This window comes from Pieris napi, chromosome 24, assembly GCF_905475465.1.
Source record: "Pieris napi chromosome 24, ilPieNapi1.2, whole genome shotgun sequence".
NCBI lineage: Eukaryota > Metazoa > Arthropoda > Insecta > Lepidoptera > Pieridae > Pieris > Pieris napi.
Window position 1 is genome coordinate 249114 of NC_062257.1, and position 21227 is coordinate 270340.

General features: G+C 33.6%; 3 protein-coding genes across 6 annotated transcripts; 1 reads left to right on the forward strand and 2 right to left on the reverse strand.

Annotated features, from left to right (window-relative positions):
• The first annotated feature begins 162 nt into the window (after positions 1-162).
• Positions 163-1764, forward strand: LOC125061716 (HIG1 domain family member 1A, mitochondrial-like). Its single transcript, XM_047667287.1, has 3 exons — positions 163-391; positions 731-840; positions 1157-1764. Exons 2-3 carry the CDS (start codon positions 750-752, stop codon positions 1348-1350), a joined length of 285 nt encoding a protein of 94 aa, XP_047523243.1. The 5' UTR covers positions 163-391; positions 731-749; the 3' UTR covers positions 1351-1764.
• Positions 1765-2044: 280 nt separating this feature from the next.
• Positions 2045-16605, reverse strand: LOC125061714. 4 transcript variants are annotated; one of them, XM_047667284.1, is made up of 12 exons: positions 16376-16605; positions 16096-16306; positions 15897-16020; positions 15301-15827; positions 14244-14569; positions 12871-12984; positions 11345-11834; positions 10414-10438; positions 10188-10262; positions 8775-8866; positions 7716-7767; positions 2045-5553 (listed from the first exon to the last, which is right to left on the reverse strand). In XM_047667284.1, the coding sequence occupies exons 1-12, from the start codon at positions 16442-16444 to the stop codon at positions 2199-2201; spliced, it is 5460 nt and encodes a 1819-aa protein (XP_047523240.1). In that variant the 5' UTR covers positions 16445-16605; the 3' UTR covers positions 2045-2198. The 4 variants fall into 4 exon arrangements, with proteins under 4 accessions (XP_047523240.1, XP_047523239.1, XP_047523241.1 ...); XM_047667283.1 differs by having other exon boundaries at positions 14244-14575; positions 16376-16604; XM_047667285.1 differs by lacking the exon at positions 10188-10262 and having other exon boundaries at positions 14244-14575; positions 16376-16604.
• Positions 16606-17818: 1213 nt separating this feature from the next.
• Positions 17819-20039, reverse strand: LOC125061900. Its single transcript, XM_047667535.1, has 2 exons — positions 19918-20039; positions 17819-18310 (listed from the first exon to the last, which is right to left on the reverse strand). Exons 1-2 carry the CDS (start codon positions 19966-19968, stop codon positions 17882-17884), a joined length of 480 nt encoding a protein of 159 aa, XP_047523491.1. The 5' UTR covers positions 19969-20039; the 3' UTR covers positions 17819-17881.
• Between the last annotated feature and the right edge of the window lie 1188 nt (positions 20040-21227).

Sequence of the window (21227 nt, forward strand, 5' to 3'; positions counted from 1 at the left end):
TTTTTTATTATAAATTGATTAATATTGTATACGGACCAGATTTTATATTTTAGTGTTATAATTAGTTAGGTATATATATTATAAATAAAAATAATTACTACGATTTTTTTGGACTTAACATTACAATTATTAAAAATAAATAATTCTGGCGATTCTTAAAGAGACTTGATTGGCGATGTAATCGACAATTTTAATGAGATGTGTTTTTACTTTATCTGTGTTTCGTGATCTTGACATTTCAATCATTATGTCAAAATTACAGCACAACTTGAAGTAAAAATGGGTAAAATAAAATCTCAAGGTCACTGATGTCTTTAATTCTGAGCAAATGTGATGCAATGTGGATATTTCAAAAAATTATATAATTTTATAGTTCTTTATATCTAAGGATGTAAGTTGTGTTTTATATTTTCTGAAAAAATAATATTATAATATGCGTAATCAAAAGGCAAAGACATGGTTTATTTCCACTAATTTAGTTTAAGTAATTGCTAAAACGATGTTTTTATTACGTACATACCTTAATATTATTTTTATTATGTACTGTATACAATCACCCTGATAATGTAGTCATTACTTTAATGTTAAAGTAATCTTTTATATGCTTTTAAAAACTTTCCCATGGAAGTTTTACCCCAAACCGAAAAGATTATTACCGCAAGATCTTCAGCTACCCAGCTGATAAACTAAGATTAATTTTTGCTGTATGAGGTTCCTAATACATTTACAGTTCACTCTTGAATCTCAAAATGGATCAACAACCAATCTTCGAATACAAAGACGAATCTCAAGCAGAGCGAATAGCAAGAAAATCTAAAGATTCACCATTCATGATTCTTGGTAAGAAAAAAAAAATTGGTCAAAATAGTAGGTGCAACAATGATTTATAGATACCTAATGGAGTGCACTTGTATCTATTGCCAGTTGCCACACATTTGTGCATATCTTTGTATTGTAATATCTTCTTCTTATGGCAAGTTACTCATGGTCTAGTTAGTCTGGAGATAGTTGTGTATTGTATCTACTATCTTTCTATATAAAGTGATGTCAATTATTATTTACATTTCTTGTTATTTTATCATTTTTATGTTAAACAAATAAAGGTGCCAATGAAAGCACATATGTGTTATATAATGTAAAATTTATTGTTTGATAGGTATAATGGGATGTATTGGTGTTTGTGCTGTTGGTGCATACAAATACAAGAACAGAGGTCAGATGAGTACAAGTGTATTCCTCATGCAGTTACGAGTTGCAGCCCAAGGAACTGCCGTTGCAGCACTCACAATGGGCCTAGCATATTCACTTGCAGAAAGATATTTATTTAAATCTGATAAGAAACCAGAATAACTTTGTTTTTCTGTATTTAGATAAATGTTTAGACAAAATTTTATTTTTCAGTATTTAATGACATAATCTATGTGATCATGGATGCACACAGGACTTAAGCGATAAAGGGCGTATTTAGGGATTTTATAAGAGACCTCTTATATTTAATTTTATGGTGCCTAATACGTACAAGCAACATAAATTATACCCAAATAATTTAAAAATAATTGAATATGCCCATAAATAGCTATAGAAATAAGTAATAATTTAATTTAGCTATTTTGTTCTGTGATTTAGATGTTATTCTGCTTAAATATTGTTTAAGAATGCTATTCGTAATATTTATTTTTTGACACTCCATAACCTTAAAGGTACTTATGTGATATTGTCTTGATTATAATGTCAATGTTATAAATAAATGTGACCATTGCTTGACACAGTGTTTCATTAAATAAGCCATGCCATTTATAGATACAGCCAATATTTAGTTAAGTCAAAATTGTTTCTAGGACTCGACAAATAAGTTTCTGGTATATGCAGAAAAGATTTAAAAAAAAAGAAAAATTATTTAAATTTTAGTAGAACTCCAGTATTAAATGCGATTTGAACAGTTGACTTTTAAAAATACTCAAGTAAGTCCAGACAAGTACTTTTTCACATTGTGGTTAAGAAATCTATGATCAGATAAAATTAACTTTGCAAATAAAATTATTAATTAAGTACATGTTCAATTTATTACTCAATATTATTAAATCATTATCTCAATGTTATATACATATAGTCAAAACAAAACATTAACAAAGTTTTTAAGACAAGTAGGAATGTATAAAAAAAATATAAATAACAAAATTAGTATAAACAAAAAATGGTCACGCGCTTTTGCTATTATCAGAGCCTTTTCTTTTGAGGCTGCAATTTGGAATGGTTAAATCATCTTTATCAGACGTGGAATGATTTCGTATGGAGGTAGAGGTCACTTTCACCGAAGACAGTTCTTCAGCATTGCTGAATAATCCGTTGGAAGCGTTAGAACTGGATGTTGTGTGATAAGTGGTAGACTTGAAAATTTGCACTGGGGTGGAAGTCCTCGCTCTATTCGTTTGGCTCGCGACAGACTGATCACCCTCCCTAGTTTTTTCTGGTGTGTCCCTAATTTCCTCTGGCATCTTCGTTTCATACAAGGACACAAATTCGTCAGGATTTCTACTCGATTGATTTGTAAAAGTAATTTTTTTAGCAAGTTCATTCGTGAGAAACTCTTTGACAATCATTGAATTGGTGACGGAGGTTTGCTGTACGGCATTTTTTGCACTGTCACCGACATTTTTAGACCTATTTGTGTCGGACAGCGAGGAATCCGTGGCTAAAGTAGGAGAATCCTTATTGAAGCTTTTAAATTTCAACTGGCTATAGCTCGAACTGGACGTGTTCGAAGAAGACGACAAGGCCAACCTCTCTTTCGTTTTCTTTAAAGTAGAAGAAGCCCACCCCATACCGAGTTTCTGAAAGGCATTTTCCAAATCTGGATTTGACGATAAACTCAACGTTTCCGAAGTCTCCGTGAGATTCTCTTTGTTCGCGAGGTGCTTGCTTGATCTTCTCTTTGCTTTGTACATATTAGTTAAGGCCAAGAGTGATAGAGAAGACTCCGATGACACGCTAGTGGTGAGGTGTGACGCCGTCGCCGTATCGAACTTGAACGGCTCACTTATGAGTTTTCTTTTCAATAACTCTGAAATTACATCAGGAAGGCTACCGTCGGAATGTAAAGAGCTGATTTCGCCGCCCCCTTGCTCATTCTTGGGCAGATCCTCGATGTTAGAAGCGTCTTCGATAGGAACGCTGCACTGTTTTGCATACTCTTGCAAACTCACAAAAGGCTTGAGCATAATATCATTAAATATTTTCATATCCATCATTTCCATCTTTGTATCATCAGAGGTAAGTGAGGGCGTTTTCGATCGAGTTTTAGATGAATTTGCTTGGAGTTTATTCTGGTCCAATTGCGTTTCGTCTGGAACGCGGTCGCCACTAACGGTTGGTTCTTGAGCCGATTCCCGATACAAGTTCTGCCGCGATGATTGATTTTTTAATTTGACGCTCATCGGGGAATCAACTTCCATAACCGTGGACAGTTCGTGAGGTATCACGAAATTATCCGGTGCGGTCTTTAGATTAATCCTGGAGAGTGCGGGCGGAGGCCTCGCTTTGTGCTTTGTCTGATCACTCGTGGAAGACGGAGCGTTAGACTTTTCGCTGATTGTAGAAAGAGATAAAGTGGAAGGTGTTAGTGGTTTAGGTATGTCTTGAAGTAGAGGAATATATTCACGTTGTGCGTTTTCTTGATAACGGACACCGAGATTATCGTTTCTTTCCTCGATCCCGTTACACACTTGCCGATCATCTGGGATTTTCTGTTTGGGCTCCGAGTCTGACGCAGTATCTGAGGTAGAAATATGACTGTACACCATTGACTTGTTTTTTCTCACTTCTTCGAGCACCTTGGCCAGGTTAGATAACCGATTCATACATTTCTCGGTGAGGTCAGCGATTTTATCCATATTTTGAAGCTTATTTTCAGCAGATTTTATAAAGTTTATTTCGCTTTCGATCCCACTGGTGTGAGCGGAGTCCGTGGGAGGAATGTGTGAAAATGCGGTCTGGACTCTTTTTTCTGAATCAGTGGAAATTGAGGAAGGACGATGTCGATGAAGAGTATAATCATCACTTTTTGTGTGAGTTGAGGAGCAAGGGGTCAGGCGCGGGTGTCGTTTAGGCTGTTTGTTTTCCGTAGGCGTCGGTTCGCTCTTACTGTGCTTCTGTTCTGTTGGTGAACTTTTGTTTCTACTTTTTGGTTTGGTCAATTCGCCGTTATTCTGCGTTAAACGATCAGACGTCGATGAAAACGACTGCTTCTTCGAATTGACGTTTAATTGATAATGTGAATCATTGGTTTGTTTATTTTTAAATAAATGCCTCGATATGTTTAGCGACTTCACTTTGTGCACTTGTTTCCTTTTCGGCAGTTTTTGCAAACTTCTGTTGTGCGTCGAGTCGGAGAGTCGACAATCTTTATTCGCGCGTTTCGCGTAATCGTCAACTATCTGTTGTTCGAGCATTATTTTTATTTGTTCTAAAGAGATTTTGTTATCTAAGGAGGGGACCTTTTCCATATTGTAAGGAGCATTGACGATAGAACTACTCGGCGTATCGACAGAGCTGCAATCTTGATTGATCACTTGGATCGCTTTCTTCCCTTCTTTATTGAGGGCTAACAATTTGTTAACATATTTCTTTACTACGGGATTAATTTTGTTATCTGTGATTCGCAATTTAGGCATAGTTTTGGACGAATGCGTTCCATGTATAGACTTCGAAGACTCTCTGTGTAAAGTTGAGACGCTTTTGTGTTTGTGTGTGTGACAGACTTTGTGTTTCTTTTCATCTGCAAACTCATTTCGGGCAGTATTCGGCGGAGTCTCGGTCGTGCTGCTGACGTGTCTACATCTCCTCGCTCTGGAGGAATGCGAGCAATGTCTTTCATTTTGAACATCAGGTACGCGACGTCTCAAAATTTGTGGAACGATAAAGTCGGGGGGACTCATGTACGCCGTGGACGTAGATGACGTCATATGCAAGAAAACTGGTCTAGAATTGGGTGAACTGAACGATGTCTGAGTGTAGGTAGACGTGGCTGGCCTTACGGGATCACTTTTTGGGACATCATCAGGAATTGCAAAGGAATCTCGGAACGTTGTATTAACGTTTTTGTCTTCCACATTTTTAGATTTAACTTGTAGCTCTTGTGTCACATCCTCTTCAACACCTTGGTCAACCGAAGTCTGTGCTGCACTTTCCCTCACATTAACTGCGAATGATTGTACTTCGGTATCTTTTGACAAGGTCTTCGGTTCTTCATTAATAGGGTCGGGTTTTGTCAAATCTTTGATAACATCTTCCGCTTCTTGGGTTTTGGAAATCGTTTCTTCTTTTTCAATCTCCTTTTTTTCGATTTCTTTCTTCTTTAATTGAATTACAACTTCGTAGTTGTCGTCTTTTAAGAAACCAGATGCTCCAATATAGAACTTTCCAGTTTCCTGTCCATCGATAAGCTTGACGAACTCCTCGGGTGCGTCATTGGGGGCCGTTTGAAAGGAGCAAGAGGATTGTGGCGCAGACAATGGTTGATGGCGGCATTTGCAACCGGGACATGTGTGGTCGCATCTGAAATAAATAAAAGCCTTTAATTTTATGCAATCTACAAATTTCATCTTCAACTTTATTACAGTAATAGATAATTAACTTAAGCTATAAAATATACTTCTAATTTAGTTAAGCACATCCATAGACTTAGTATATACTGGCGTATAGACAGCAAAGCGAGCGAGGGAGAAGAAAATCCCTTACGGAAATTTGGCAAGATAGAAAAGGATAGCGAATCCAATGAAACTGTGACTGGTTTTGAATGACAAGTCATCACAAGTCGGCACGCGAAGAAACAACCCCTTAGTATTTTGGATTTTTTGCGTACATCGTGGTTTATTTTCAGTAAATCTAATTGTATTCAACAATGGTTACATGTTCTGTGAGTGATTGTGGTGTTAATAATAGAAATAATCCTGAAAATTGCACATTTCACAGGTAAATACCCAAATCGTCATCACTGGCATGACGCGTTTATTTTTGGTTAAAATTTGTCTTTTATCCTATATAAAATATAAAATAATGCCAATGCTTTTGTTTACTTTCATATTTTGTATATGTGGAAGTCCATTTGTTGATAATTTACATGATTTTAGTGGATAAATATTTCATCAATTAATTTTACATGTACGCTAGGGATTGACTCAAATTAATCGATAGAATTATCGATATTTTATCTTGAATGTTACTTATGAAAATAAATGTTTGCTTACGTTTACCGTTTCGTATCTGAACCATTTTGCCCAATTTTGTATTATTTGTCCAACAGATTCCCCTCTAGATACTATACTAAGAGGAAAATGGTTGAGATTAATTGGGCGCGTTGGTTGGAATCCAAAGAAGAACTCTACCATTTGCAGCAAACATTTCCCGGACGAATATAAAAGAAAAAGACGAATAAATACAGTTTTAGTCAAAGCGGTACTTCTTATATTAGAAGATAATTCCGGCTTATTTTCGAGTTTGGAAAACCACAATTTGGACCAAGATATTTTAAGTGGTCATAGGTATTTAATAATGAAATACGTTATAGAAATTTACTTTGACATTCGACTTAAGTATGAATGTAAACTTAATAATTTAGGAAAGGAAACTGTAAGGAACCAGTTTAATAAGATTGTTCTGTTTAAAGGTCAATAAATTAAGAAGCAATGAAAAAAGTTTTTTTATTAATGCATTTTTTTTACATAATGTCATAATTATAATCTGGACAAAAACAGTCTATGGAACAACTTTCTCCAAGGGTCGAACATCTAACTTCAATAAGTTATCGATAGTCCTCCAAAGTAAAAGGTACATCACTAGCTAATGCACACACTGACAAATCAAAATTGGTCACGCTTTATCGAGCTGCCAGTTCGTCTATACGCCAGTATATACTAAGTCTATGAGCACATCTAATATTTTATCATATATGTAGATTTGGTCTCTTGGCATGTTGAGTTCGGAGTACGTAATTTTTGGCTACCAAAGAATTATTATAAGCCAAAATATTTTCACTTTTAAATCGTCGCGAAGGTTGTCTTATTTATAGAAATATAAACAAGACCCAGATTAAAACACGTAACAATACTAAAATTGTTCAGACATTTTAATTATTTCCAACAAACATGGTCAAAGACCTGTATTAAATTTTGTCCTTGTAGCTGTAAAAATCTATATTTTTTTCTATCGTTGCAAGTTTTTTAAATCGTTAGGAAGATAATTCATTAATGTCTCTGCGACAGAAAAAAAAAATATAGTATTACGCAAACTATTTCTCGGAATAGAAAAAGTTCTAATAAACATTGTTGTTGATTTTTGAAAACGCCACATAAACTGCTGAATATTTTTTTGTTACTGGAGACAGAGGGGCAAGAGGCTCACCTTATGTTAAGTGATACCGCCGCCCATGGACAATCAATGCCAAAGGGCTCGCGAGTGCGTTGCCGGCCTTTTAAGAATTGGTACTCTGTTTTCTTGAAGGACCCTAAGTCTAAGAAATACTTCAGCTGGTTCCACATAGAGGTGGTGGCAAAAACTGCCTAAAAGCGCTCAGTTGTAGAACGGTGGACGTCGAGGTGATACGGGTGGAATTTCGAATATAATTACAATTAATGTTGGAACTCTAAAGTTTCCCATATTATATCTACGGTAATTACTGCATAAGTGGTCTCAAACAAGCTTTTACGCAGAATACAAACCTGAAAGACGTACTGTTCTTGGCACTGGTGCTTGGAACTTGTTGATTTTCAACTGAAATCAAAAAACATCAGTTTAAAATAGTGTTGAGAAGCTGTGCTAGCTTAACCTAAGACAATGGTTCGGTCAAAGCACCAAGTCATTGTTCAGAAGCGCGGAATCCAAAATTAAAGTGGCCAGAGTGAAGCCCGTCACAGACTTAGCTATAATATATATTAATATTTTTATGCCTAGGCATATTACTATATATTTTCTATACTAATTTTCGCGTGACCGCACACTCAGCTATAATATATATTTCTGTGACGTCACCAAGCGATACCGTAATATACATTATTGCATATTACTATGTATTATGGTATAGCAAGACATATTCCGACATATTTTGAATGTACAGCGTGTTTCGATCCCCGCACACCTTTCCGCTTTGCCTCGCTGCCCCTCCTCCGCCTGCAGTTTCTTTTCATTACGTGCGAACATTAGGACGACCATCAATTAAATGAAGGCAAAATATATATTTCTCAGTGTGTGGTAGCTTGCTATAAGGGGCCATCCATAAAGTACGTCACACGACATCGTGTGACAAGGGGCATGGGGGGGTCAATACTTTTGTGACGTCACATGTTAAAATTTTAAATACTAAAACCATTGATATACAAAAAACCCAAGATGCACAGTCTCGAATAAAAGTAACGCTCGAAAGTGTCCCGAAACACTATTTCTGTCTCTTTCTATAAGTTGCAAGCATTTATTATTGCAAAATCAACCTTACGCGAATTGTTTAAAGTTGTTATTACAACGATTATTTTTAAATACATACATGAATTTAAAAAATGTGTGACGTCACATCAAGAGGGGGGGGGGTTTATAAAAATGTGACAACCTGTGACAAGGACGGGGGGAGGGGTTCAAAAGTCCTAAAATTCGTGTGACGTACTTTATGGATGGCCCCTAATATATTATAGTACGGTATATTAATATATATTATAGCTAAGTCTGTGCTTGATCCAGATGCACGTGAAAAGAAGGATTATTATTAAGAGGGTAGTGTGGAGCCTCACCATTTTGCAAAGTAACAGACTTCTTACTCCCGTCATGTTTCTCTGTCGGTACATTGCTGTTATTCTCAAAATAGGTAGACGCAATGTTATCCCTGAAATAAAACAATGAATATATTTTACTCTCCATAATACTTTTAATAGTAACTATAAATGTATAGGAAACTACAGTAGCGAAGATACAATTAATGAAACACCCATAGAGTCCGTTCAAGTATTACGTAAGCACTATAGGGGTGAGGGGGGGGGGGTCTTTGATTTTCTTATTTGGTGAGTACGTCAACAGTAATTATTAACATTTTTACACATATTACCCACACATTGTCTAAGCTTGAACACGAAATGCATTTTCTAGGATTCCTACAAAATATTAATAATATGTACTATTTAATTCAAGAAGAGGGGGGGGGGGGACAGATAAAGTGCAGGAAATCTGCTTGCGTAATACTTGAACGGCACCATACTGGCGTCGACGTAACTACCAAAATCACTCATCATAGATTTGATTTGATCTAAGTATATTATATAAATGTATGATCCTTCACTATAATATCATTAGTTGACTCTATATAAATTTCTCGATGCAAAAAAAAAACCACAAAGTCACCTCTAACTTTTGTCTAATTTCGTTTTTATTCAATCATGGCGAGTATTATGGAGCAAAAAATAATTAAATTATAGTCAAGTATGTAACGTCAAACTCAATAGAAAAATTTACTTCCAGTTTTGGAAGTCAATTTTTTTTTTTCAAAACTTATTTTCTAATCAATGAGGAAACAGAAATATCTATACGAATTGCAAAACGTGATATTAAAACAAGAATCCTATTAAAAATCTACTCTAAAAAAATCTAAATTATTATTTAAAGAAAAAACTTTTTAGCCGGATTAAAGTTATGTAATATTATAAATTTACAATTATTTTTCATAATTTTAAATTTATCCAACGTTTCGCGTGCTTTACAGCGTGCGTGGTCACGGTGACCGGAACGGTGAAATGTGTGAAGGTTATGTAAAAGACAATACTATAAATTATTATTATATATTTTTTTAATTGTTACGTAAAATTGCGATCGTACCCACAAGAGGTATGATTAACCCGAATATAAACAAATTATACGACCTTATTTTATCACAATAGTACAAAACAGGAGAAAAATCAGATTAAATACATGAATATACAGGATGTAAATGGGGCCCCATCTATATGATATATTATAAGTATATATACTGCAAAAATCAGTTTCTTCCAGACAATATGTATGATCTAAGCGCAACTAGATATATATTTGGAAATTTATTGGTATGCTATGAAAGACATTTAGTAAAACCTTGATGTATTATTATGTACTTTGCTACAAACATACTCTATATATATATGTATGTTCTAATAATTTTATGTTTCACAAATAATTACCACCAAGACTTTCTTTCTGTACACGTCTTCCACATCTCGACATTGCTTGTGTAACAACTCATAACATTGTAGGTTCTGGGATCAATCGTATCATTAGTGTTTATTTGATTTATTCTAAATTACCGCAACGATTTTCATTAAATTTTGGCGCATTTAAATAAGATGAAAATTTAAAATATTTGCGTGACATACACATATATATCGTGTTACATATATAAAAACTCACCCATTTTCTCCAACTTTGTAGATACCTGAGAAATAAGAAAAAACAAGCTTTTAGGTCTGGGCCTCAGATTTCTGTATCTATTTCATGATCATTTGTCAATCTAATAGGCAAGTATGTGATGAGCCTCTTGTGCCTTGTTCCGACGGTTTCCTCGCGATGTTTTCCTTTAGCATTCGAGCGAACGTTAAATGCGCAAATAAACAGAAGTTAGTCGCACATTAGGGGTGTTACGACAAAATAGAAAACATTAAAAAGATTTACCATATTGTAATGTTTATCTAAAATAAAATAAAAGATACAGGTATTACTTATTCCACGTCATTAAATTTCAATCGGTAGACATCCCTACTCATCGGCAAAGAAGACCGAGGGTGTAGGCCGAGAGAAAAAGCCGGCGTTAAAAACTCTCGATACTCTTTAAAATAGCAAATCTTCAAACAACACTTATTTCAAAACAAATATCGCAAAATAATTAAAAGTAGCCTGTCTAGCACTAGGCCCTTTTATCAACTAGATAATCCTTAACTTTATAGTAAGACTTTCTACACAGCTTTTCTTTAATACATTTCTTAAATTTATTAAAAGGCAGAGATAAAAGAGCCTCAGGTATTTTATTAAATAAAAGTATCCCTTTTCCCAAAAAAGAATTACTAACTTTAGATAGTCTAGTAAGGGAGCGTATTACGTAACGAATTTTGGAGGGGGATTGAGGGGCGGGGATTGAATAACGCGTTATTGTTAATATTATTTTCGACTTCCAGTACTTTACACCACATAATGGTAACTTTTAGGTATAAAGAGTCACTGAACGTTTCACTATTGGTAACAGAAAAATGTTACGGCGCGTTACATGGGGGGGAGGGGGTCAAGATTTTCCAAAAATTGCGTGACGTAATACTTGAACGCTCCCCAAGGGGAATTTAAACCTTACCTTCGTTCAGATTCTCCAAAGCTTCTCCATGTTTAACCGTAAACGCGCTCTCCGTATTCTTAGTATTATCTTGAACTTCAACATCCTTCACACATTTATCACTCAATTTGGCAGATTTAAAAATCCTGTTAATCGCTTTCACTTTCTTATCGTCCCTTTTGCGTTTCGAATCCAGAATCTTATAAATGACAATCCTATCTCCGTCCGACTGTTCTTCGTTAAAATCCGTCAGTTCGGAACTATCCGTTTCAGACGTATCCTCAATCACCAATGTATTTTTGTCTTTAGTTTTTTGTTTTGTCGGTGGGGTGTGCTTGTGTCGCGATCTGTATTCGTGGTATGTGTCGACGTCGTTGAATTTTACGTTATTTTTATTCGGTAGCGTGTGGACCGCGAAGTCGCTCTCCGGCACTGGCATCCAGTCATATTGAAATGGTCGGTCAAAGCTATCGGGTGATCTTGAGTGAACTCTGTTTGTTCCATTTTTATGCTGAAATATTGTTCATTTTAGTAAAACTTACATAAAAAAAGTGCGTACAAAGTACACATGTCAGAAGTGAAACTTATTTGTAAATTAATTATTACTAAAGTATATAGATGATCATGTACCAGTATATGATCACTCCATTTATTTTTATATCTATATTCACACTGTTTACATCTGTATACGTGCTAATGATAATATAAATAAATAAAAAAACAATCATGTCTCCAATTCACACATGGTAGAAGTGAAACCTTCAAAAACAAAGTTTTTATAATTAAAATATGTAAATTAGACTTTTTCTCTATCTAAATGTAGGATCTTTTCTTTAAAAAAAAACATTTTTTAATGTCAAATTTTAATTTATTACTTTAATATCAATCTTTATTTGGTAAAAACTAATATAATAAAAGTTTGAAATGAATTCACAAGTCCAACATGGGAGAAAATGAGATAGGAAGCATTATACAGTGTATAAACTCGAAATTAAGAAAATTTTAAATTAAGGTAGTAAGAAGTTTTCACTTCAAAAAGTTTCTATAATTAATGATATTATGTAAATAAAATTGATAAATTTCATCTAATTTTATAATTGAACTACTTACTTGACTTACTTTTTTAATTTTTTGCACATCTGTTTTTTTTATTTCAGAAAATGACCAAATACACACTAATTTAAAGTTTATACACTGTATAATGTCTCCTATCTCACTCTCTCCCACGCCAAATCCTATTAATTTATGTGTCTGACTCTTTTTACTGTCGCTTTTTCCGTTGCATCCGGTTTGAAATCACAACGATTCTAAAGAAGTTTCACTTCAAAAATCTAAAGATCTAATATGTAACTACTAAACGAATACATCAACCAATAGCGTGTATTTTTTCTCGATCGCCCTTACTATCTCTCTCATTCTTTTTCAGTATAACTCTCCCACCTCTCAAGTCTCAAGTATTGTCATACAAATTGTTTGAACTGGAGCAAATCAAAAATCTTTCGAAGTACGAAGCCCCTAATATAAAGACATAAAAGTATATTACCTACCTTACATGTCTTCTTGGTGCAATCCTTTTCAATCTTCCTAAATTCATCTTGCATTTCCTTCTGCCGTTTGTCCTTTTGTATTTGAAGTCTGTCATAACCCATGTGAGAGAGATTCTGAAATTAATTTAATTCATTTATTATACAACTGAGAGTCTAACTCCTGCTTTATTGATTTATATTATATTTTAGGCATTTACTGACTAAACAACTTAATTTGACGACCCATTGGTCTAGTGGTTAGTACCCCTGACTGCGAATCCATGGGTGTGGATCGAACCCGGGGGTTCGATCCCCGGCTGAGACGAACATCGATGTGATGAGCATTTGGTGTTGTGCTTAGGTCTTGGGTGTTTAAATAAGTATTTATATGTCTATCTATCTATAATATGTATGTATATCCGTTGCCTAGTACCCATAACACAAGCATCACCAGCTTATGATTAGGTTTTTGAAGTCAAGGTGCTTCTATAGCGCAACTGAATATTTAGAACATAAATTTAATAACGTATGATATGATATGTACAATAATATAATGATACAAATAATATAAAAACTGACCAATTCATATGACTAATAATGTAAAATTCCTTTAAATACAAATTTGCGCGCCATTGTGTGTGGCAGAATATGCGAACTTATGATTGTACCACCTGACACATTGTTGTACCATATTCTTGCAATAAATTATTATTATTATTATTATTAGCATGGGACTAGGTCAATTAGTGTGAATTGTCTTTTAAAACAAAACAAAACAATTAATTACTTAAAAGCTTCAGCTTTCTAGACAAAACTGTACTAAAAGGGTATAATTCTGTTATAAATTCTTTGAGACAACCAATGTTTGAGAACCCAAAGTTTGGCGAAATGAAAATTAACCATCTGAAATGTTACTACTTTTTGATATAACTCAATCAAAACTACTCCTTAATTTTTGTTAGTCAAGTCAAATATTCTGTCTGCGGTATACAAGAGCCCCACACTGTGTAATTAGTGCTTGAAATTATGTTAAAATTCAACCCTGCTAAACATCAATGTTACATATGTAAGGAAAACATAATATTTAACATTTTCCTATACAAACTCTTTTTATATTTTATTTTTCTTCTTTGCCGTCTGATCGACGATGTTTTATTTTGTCACTTGACATAATAGATGTAAGAAGTTTTAATTTTTTCTTTATATTATTTTATTTTATAAAACCTAGAATATAGGCTTTAAATGTTGTTTCTTTTGTATTCACAGAGAAACGCAGTTGCGCCTTATTTATCCCCAGTACTCATATAAGCGATTGATACCATTATACATATTTAAAAAAATATATAATAGTAATGTATATGTGTAGTATATTTTTAGGTATACATAAAACTTACATTTGTTCTAGAGGGTTTTTCCTTTGATAATGAATTTAAAAATGACAGGGTATCTTTGTATTCTTTATCCACATTTTCCCTTGTCGCAGCCACTTTATTTCTTATAATCTCTCTCTTCTTTTCAAGATCTTGAGTTTTAACTTCATTTAAAATAGATGTTTCCTTTAGAGCATTTAAATATGCATCGTCACTCGTGTTCTGCTCGCGGACAATGGTTGCTTCATTATTATATGATTCTCGTGTGTCTCTTGTGCTGTGATTGTACATTGTCACCGATGGCTTTTTATTTAATGCCGAATTGGTTTTTGAGGTATTTGTATTCCTGCCTGAAACTAAAAATTTGTCTTTTAATTGGTAACAGTAATAAGTTAATACCGATGGTGCTCATTTTGATATATAAAGCTACACTAAGAAGGGACAAAATTGGCTGGAAATTAAAAATAAATCAGGAAAATATGCAATATCAATCATCAAACAAATGTAAGCTTTCATTTACAGTAAAATTAATAAGTTAAAGCTTTTAGTTATTATATTTAACATATTACAAAAGGTAAATAATAATGTACTGTTGGGCTACCAATCTATTTCAAAAGTGATTTGGGCACACTTAAATTGAAAATGCATTTTACTAACTGCTAAGCAGGAGCTTTAGTTGAGAGTTGATCACAAATAGTACCAGTTCATATGAAAATACATGATTTTATATTAAATACACTAAAATTTAGTAGTTATCTATATACTTCTTATATGAATATTTACTCTACCATGTAATGTAGTGAAACTATTAAAGTATACAGTAATTGTGATCAGACAATTTCACCTGATTTTTTATTCATATACATATTATGTTTTCTTTGATCGTTTTTGAAGGCCGATGAGGAGAAAGGACTAGCTGATCTTTGAAAAGAATTTGTTTTGTTAATTAATACATTAGTAACAGGTTGTATTGGTTTCCTGTTATGGCAACGATGACAAAGACAAGAATCAACTTCTGCTGTCCAAGATGGGACAGGTATTAGCTGATTGTCAAGAACATGGCATACATTTGAAAAATTACCATCAATTTTAGAGGCTCGACTCCTTAGTATTGTTTGTTTGATACTCTGCAAATCATCAGATTTCTTGGTACTGACAGGTTTTTCTTCTCTCAAACGTAAGTTTCTGTTTTGTAAATATTCAGAGACAATAGTAACTGAAGATTGTTGTTGGCATGCTTTATTTGACATATTGCTATTACCACCGCGGAGACTAGATGGCATTTCATCACTTAATGCAAATAAATTCAATCTTTTATGCTCAGATTTTTCATTTTCTAAATGTTTTCTACTGTCTCTGTCATCTTTTGGAATAGACAGCGATGGAACACTGGAGCCCCATTCATTAAGTAACTCATCAGTCTCCCATTGTGTAGCCATATCATTTTTAGATATATCTCTCTCTGCTTTGTCCTTTTCCACTGGATTGTTATTTATTTCATTAACAATAGGTTCCTCTAATTGTTTCTGTATATTGTCACTTGATTTGGATTTTAGTATCTTTGCAACAGTTGCATGTTTGTCTCTAAAAAGTTCATTTGCTGTTTCCCTGCAATAATAAATAATTTTATGATGGTAAAGAATCATAGTTAATAAATAAAATTATATAAGTACTTACCTAGCCTGCAACTTCCTATCAAGAATTTTCTTCTGTTCATCTAGCTTATCTTGCTTTCTTTTACGAAGCTCTGCAACTGCCTCTTTTCCACGTACTTTTGAAATATCTTGATTAGTTTGTTTATCTACAAGTTTAAGAATAATAACTTAAATAAACACAATATTACTGAGAGAATGAAGATTGAAGGGTGAATGTTTACCTTGCTCTAAAGCTTCAGCAGCATTCCTATGACTAGATCCAACATTTTCTACACTCTGTGAATACAACTGTTCTAATCTTCCCACAAATTTTTCTTGTAAGTCAAAATATTCTTTTTCTTTCTTGGCATCAAGATTTATCGTCTGCCGTAACTTTTCAACTTTAGCACGTTGTCGTATTTTCTTTGCAATATCTTTTGATTGTTCTCTAACCTAATAGTAGAATAAAAACAATAAAAACACAAACTCTTGTAAAGATCAATATTAAATAATTTATCAAACCTGTTGAAGTCTCAATTTTCGACGACGAAGAAATTCATTTGTTTTTAGAACATCACTCTCAGAAGTCATTTTAACGTCACGTCGTGTCTTTTTCACTAAAGTTATTTAATTCATCATGAAAATTTTACTTCAATAATTAGTATGTCATAATTAAATAACCCGAACTCATAAAAACATTTAACAAACATAGCTTTAAATTATAGTTGAAACAAGCTTTTTCAAAATTCAACGATTTTTAAGATAGTTTAACGTCAATGTCAATCCTTGAATATTGATTTTCCGTCATTGTCAAAACCTGCAGATGCAATGCTATGCCTAGACAACAAATAACTAAGTTATATTTAAATTAAGTGAATTTATACCTATGCCTTATTACCGTGCCTGTACTGTACATGGAGGACATGGTCGAATTTCTAAGGCATAAAGTACGAATTATAAAAATCTTATACTTGACGCTGGCTAATGCCCAAACCGTGCCAGAGCCATATAAAAAAAAAAAAGCGCGGGAAACTTCGTTCATGGTAGACGCATTGTTCTCGGTGGTGAAAATTAAATTAAATTTTACTAATCAAAACGCAGAGACTAATCATCGTGTAGTCGGTAAGTTTTTGTAATTTCTGTAAATATTGTATGAACGAGCCCCCCGATATAGGTCGGGGGATGATGATGATGGCCTGAATCTCCCTGTGGGATCAAATGTATCTGTTGGTTCACAAGATGAATTTAACAAATTGGATACGGATTGTTCGGTATTATCTCAGACAGGTCAAGGAAGTCGTAAACGAACACGTTATTTGCGCCTTTGTCGGCAGTGTAAGAACATTTGGCAATTTTTTAAAGCAGAAAAAATTTGATAATATTATTCCTGGAAGTGTAAAGCGTATAGGAAGAAACTCAATTTAAGTAGTTTAATAACAAAATAAACTCAAACTCAAATTATCTTTATTCATATAGGTAAACAAGTATCTACACTTATGAACGTCAAAAAGAAGTTAAATTAATTGTAGATTTACATTTACTACCAGTTCGCAAGTCAAGGGCGTAGAGCGGGTAAGAGGAACTGGCAAGAAACTTTCCGCCGCTCTTTTTAATCACCAAGTATTGAGTCATACAAATTATTTGAACTGAGCAAATCAATCCCAAGGAATAGGATCATTTAAGTATTCGTCAAATTTATAAAAAAAAATATACGTTAATTTACGTTTAACGTAAATTAATCAATTAATAAGATGATGATCAAATGAATTTTACCATATGTACCTACCATGGGTTGTCCCGTTAGTATGATAAATTTTAGGGTAAGCTTTAGAAAGAACACAGTGCGCTAACTCCACCTCCTATATTTTTATATTATGTACCACTAATCATGGCAAATAAAGGATTTATTTATTATTTATTTATACCTACATTAAACAATATATTATTACAACAATAATACAAGCATTAGTTTTGTGATATATTTATTGCTAAAGGATAAACAATATTATTAAGAATAACTAAAAAATACTACAGAAGATCTTTGAGCGCTCCACCAACAACTCCATTAGTGGTGTCTCCAAGACCGACTCCAGCAATGGTTTGCTTCCCAAGATCCAATTGAGCGACATTGTTAGGATTGTTTGGGTTCAATAGGTCCAGGTTGACTAGGCCATCTCTGTGTCCTCTCGATGCTGTTCCCCGCCCTCCGGAGTATTCTGATCGGCCATTATAACCATAATCGCAGTTGCATTTATTTTGTGCCGTCGAAGTAACAACGAGAGCATTGACCAATTTCATAATCAATTCCTCCGGGTTGAATGATTTAGTTTTCGGTTTCTCTTCTTCGTCCAGAATACGGGCAAGATTAAGCAGAGTCTTTATCTCTTCACATGATGAAGAGCACGGCTCCGGTTGGTAAGTGTGTGGCATCGGCCTGTGCAAGCCGAAGCATTGCACCTGTGGGATTACAAAAAACCATATTTACAAGTTTTTCTAAACTTAAATACATTTGAATATTATTGTCTTTTGTTTATGTCAGGAATTAAAGTTTCTTAAACGGATAATGCGAAAAGATTATTCCTTCTTATATACTGATCTATAAAAATATATAAAATACACATCATATTTTTTCTTAGTGATATAATATATATATATATATATAAAAGTCTAAGAGTCATATATATATATATATATATATATGTATTTTGTGTGTGTGTGTGTATATTTTGTAACTATTTGTAAATTTTATTTTCAAATATTTTTTTTTCAAGGAATAAATGAGGCTTAATTATTATTATTATTATTGTTGGATGTCAGTTTTATAAGCTTGTGACTATCATTACGATAACGTAGTCGTAAAGCATGCATTACTCCTCATTTTTTCATGAGATCACCCGTGATCGTGAACATATATATATATATATATATATATATATATATATGTTTTTGTTTTTCCAAGGACCTCTTATTGAGTATAGGCCTCCTCCAATTGACTCTCTCTGTTTTGAGCATTTTTCTGCCAATTCTCTCCACCAACTTTCTTAAGCTTAAGTTTAAGTAAGTAAGAATTGGAATTGACATCCAACAATGTACCTAAGCATATAATATTATAGTCCTTTTGTTGTATTTTGATAAAAAGCAATGTTTTTATGACCTCCTAAGAATGAACGTAATTTAAATAATATTCTTCTAATTCTAACAATGATTTCAAAATTTATCAATGTTTCTTAAATGGCTCAAATGGTATTGTGATATAAATACATTTTATTGGAAATAAACACGATTTTTTGACATTACTCAGTCATAACTGACTGCAATTGAAAATAATGTGTAAGTTATATTTAAAACATATACATATATTAAAATCATATGTGAAAAGGGCGTGAAGATTCCGAATGGCTAAGGTCGCTATATTTGTTAAACTAAATAAAATAATAAACGGCTTAAATACAGGAGTCTTTCCTCCAACTTTGATTTTGAGCCCTTTGGAGTAGAGACTCATGGGTCATGGGTTTACGTGTACAAATACTAATTAAAGATTTACGTTGGCGCCTGGTGACGCCAGAGCTGGTGCTTTCCTCGCTTTCGAATAAGTATCGCAATAAACAAAATGCCAGCATTAAAGGTACACTGCCACAGGGACCAAACTTTTAATCAATTTTTAATTGTTTTTTTTTTTTTAAAGACAATTCACACCAATTGACCTAGTCCCATGCTAAGCTGGTGAAGCTTGTGTTATGGATACTAGGCAACGGATATACATACATATTATAGATAGATATACATATAAATACATATTTAAACACCCAAGACCTAAGAACAACACCAAATGCTCATCACATCGATGTTCGCCTCAGCCGGGGATCGAACCCGGGACCCATGGATTCGCAGTCAGGGGTACTAACCACTAGACCAATGAGTCGTCAAATATATTATTATTTCTATGTAGGTTAAGAACAGTGTAAATACATACTGTATATCTGTGTGTAGGAAATATATTATATGTTTATCGTTAAACTAAATAGTTAATGAGATTCAAGTTTGACGTAAAAAATATTACTTACGCCAACAAAAAATGCCACGAAGAGAGTTGCGAGATGTAGTGATGAACCCATTTTTCAACTGAACATAACTCAACAATTAAAACTATCTCTTATATAGGTTAATAGTTTTATTATGAAATACAATATACCTACATATATTTCACGGAATTCAATTACCCAACAATAATGTGTTATTTTTAACGTCACGTAGTCTTGCTATCATAGGCGTAATTTGTATTACGAAACATTTATGTAGGGCGCGAGGATCGGCCTTATTCTAAAAATATATATTTTCTTGGAGATTAATTACGAAACTCTTCAACCTACAAATTAAAAGAAGGAAGAGACTCCATAAAATCAAGCTGAGAGTAAACATGCACTACAAAGTTAATGCAAAGAGAATGTTTAAAGAAAACAAGTGTCAGAAATGCAAGATAAACAGAAAAATTGCTTTTGCCTCGTCTACTAGTCATATTAAGAGATTGTTTAGTACTACTTCAAACTAACATCGCACTATCGCTTCCATTAGATATTAATAGTAATGAAAAACTACTATTACCAACTAGTAAAAGTAGTTATGAAAAAGCTATAATGGTAGTGAAAAAGTGCGTTTTTATTGCTTAATATTACTACATAATTTTTATATTCCATACAAAAGTTGTTAAAAATAGTTTGAATCTTTAAAGAACGTAGAACGTAACGTAAAGGTGGGAACTGACCAATGTTACGAGGTGTAATGTAACATGTAATGTAATGTTGTACAGCGAGCATTCGTGCAGTCAGTACGTCGTGTTACGTTGTTTTTCCCCGTAACACGACGTACTGACTGCACGAATGCTCGCTGTGTAACATTACATTACATGTTACATTACACCTCGTAACGTTGGTCAGTTCCCACCTTTACGTGGCATTTGCTCTGAAAGTCACTCTTTAAATAGAAACAGCATGTTTTATTATTAAATTTTATTTGTTTACTCTATATTTATATTTGCTTGCCGTAGATTCGCCCGTGTGGATTTTGTGCATGTTGACAAGATTTTTGCAACCTAAGGAATTGTAAACTTAAACCTTCCTAAGGAATCACACTCCACTATAAATATAATAATAATTTATACAGTAATACCTACGTTGCGTACAACCGACACAGTGGTGTAACTATTCCATCTGGGGCCCGTGGCAAATTCCCTATCAGTAAAAATCGTCACGTTGTACTCAGTTTAATTTTAATAAACTTCGAGATTTTCAGCGTACTCAATTGCACGTTGTTTATGTCCTACTAATGGCCATAGGCCTCCTCTCTTAGGCGAGAAGGAATTGTCTATAGTCCCCAC

Excerpts from the sequence above, each read along its gene's own strand:
- LOC125061716 (XM_047667287.1), top strand. The coding sequence starts at position 750 with ATGGATCAACAACCAATCTTCGAATACAAAGACGAATCTCAAGCAGAG. Across the intron at positions 841-1,156 it reads TTCACCATTCATGATTCTTG|GTATAATGGGATGTATTGGT; the intron begins GTAAGAAAAAAA and ends ATTGTTTGATAG.
- LOC125061714 (XM_047667283.1), bottom strand. The coding sequence starts at position 16,444 with ATGACTTCTGAGAGTGATGTTCTAAAAACAAATGAATTTCTTCGTCGT. Across the intron at positions 16,307-16,375 it reads GAAAATTGAGACTTCAACAG|GTTAGAGAACAATCAAAAGA; the intron begins GTTTGATAAATT and ends TTCTACTATTAG. Across the intron at positions 10,439-11,344 it reads TTTGGAGAATCTGAACGAAG|GTATCTACAAAGTTGGAGAA; the intron begins GTAAGGTTTAAA and ends CTTATTTCTCAG.
- LOC125061900 (XM_047667535.1), bottom strand. The coding sequence starts at position 19,968 with ATGGGTTCATCACTACATCTCGCAACTCTCTTCGTGGCATTTTTTGTT. Across the intron at positions 18,311-19,917 it reads TCGTGGCATTTTTTGTTGGC|GTGCAATGCTTCGGCTTGCA; the intron begins GTAAGTAATATT and ends GTAATCCCACAG.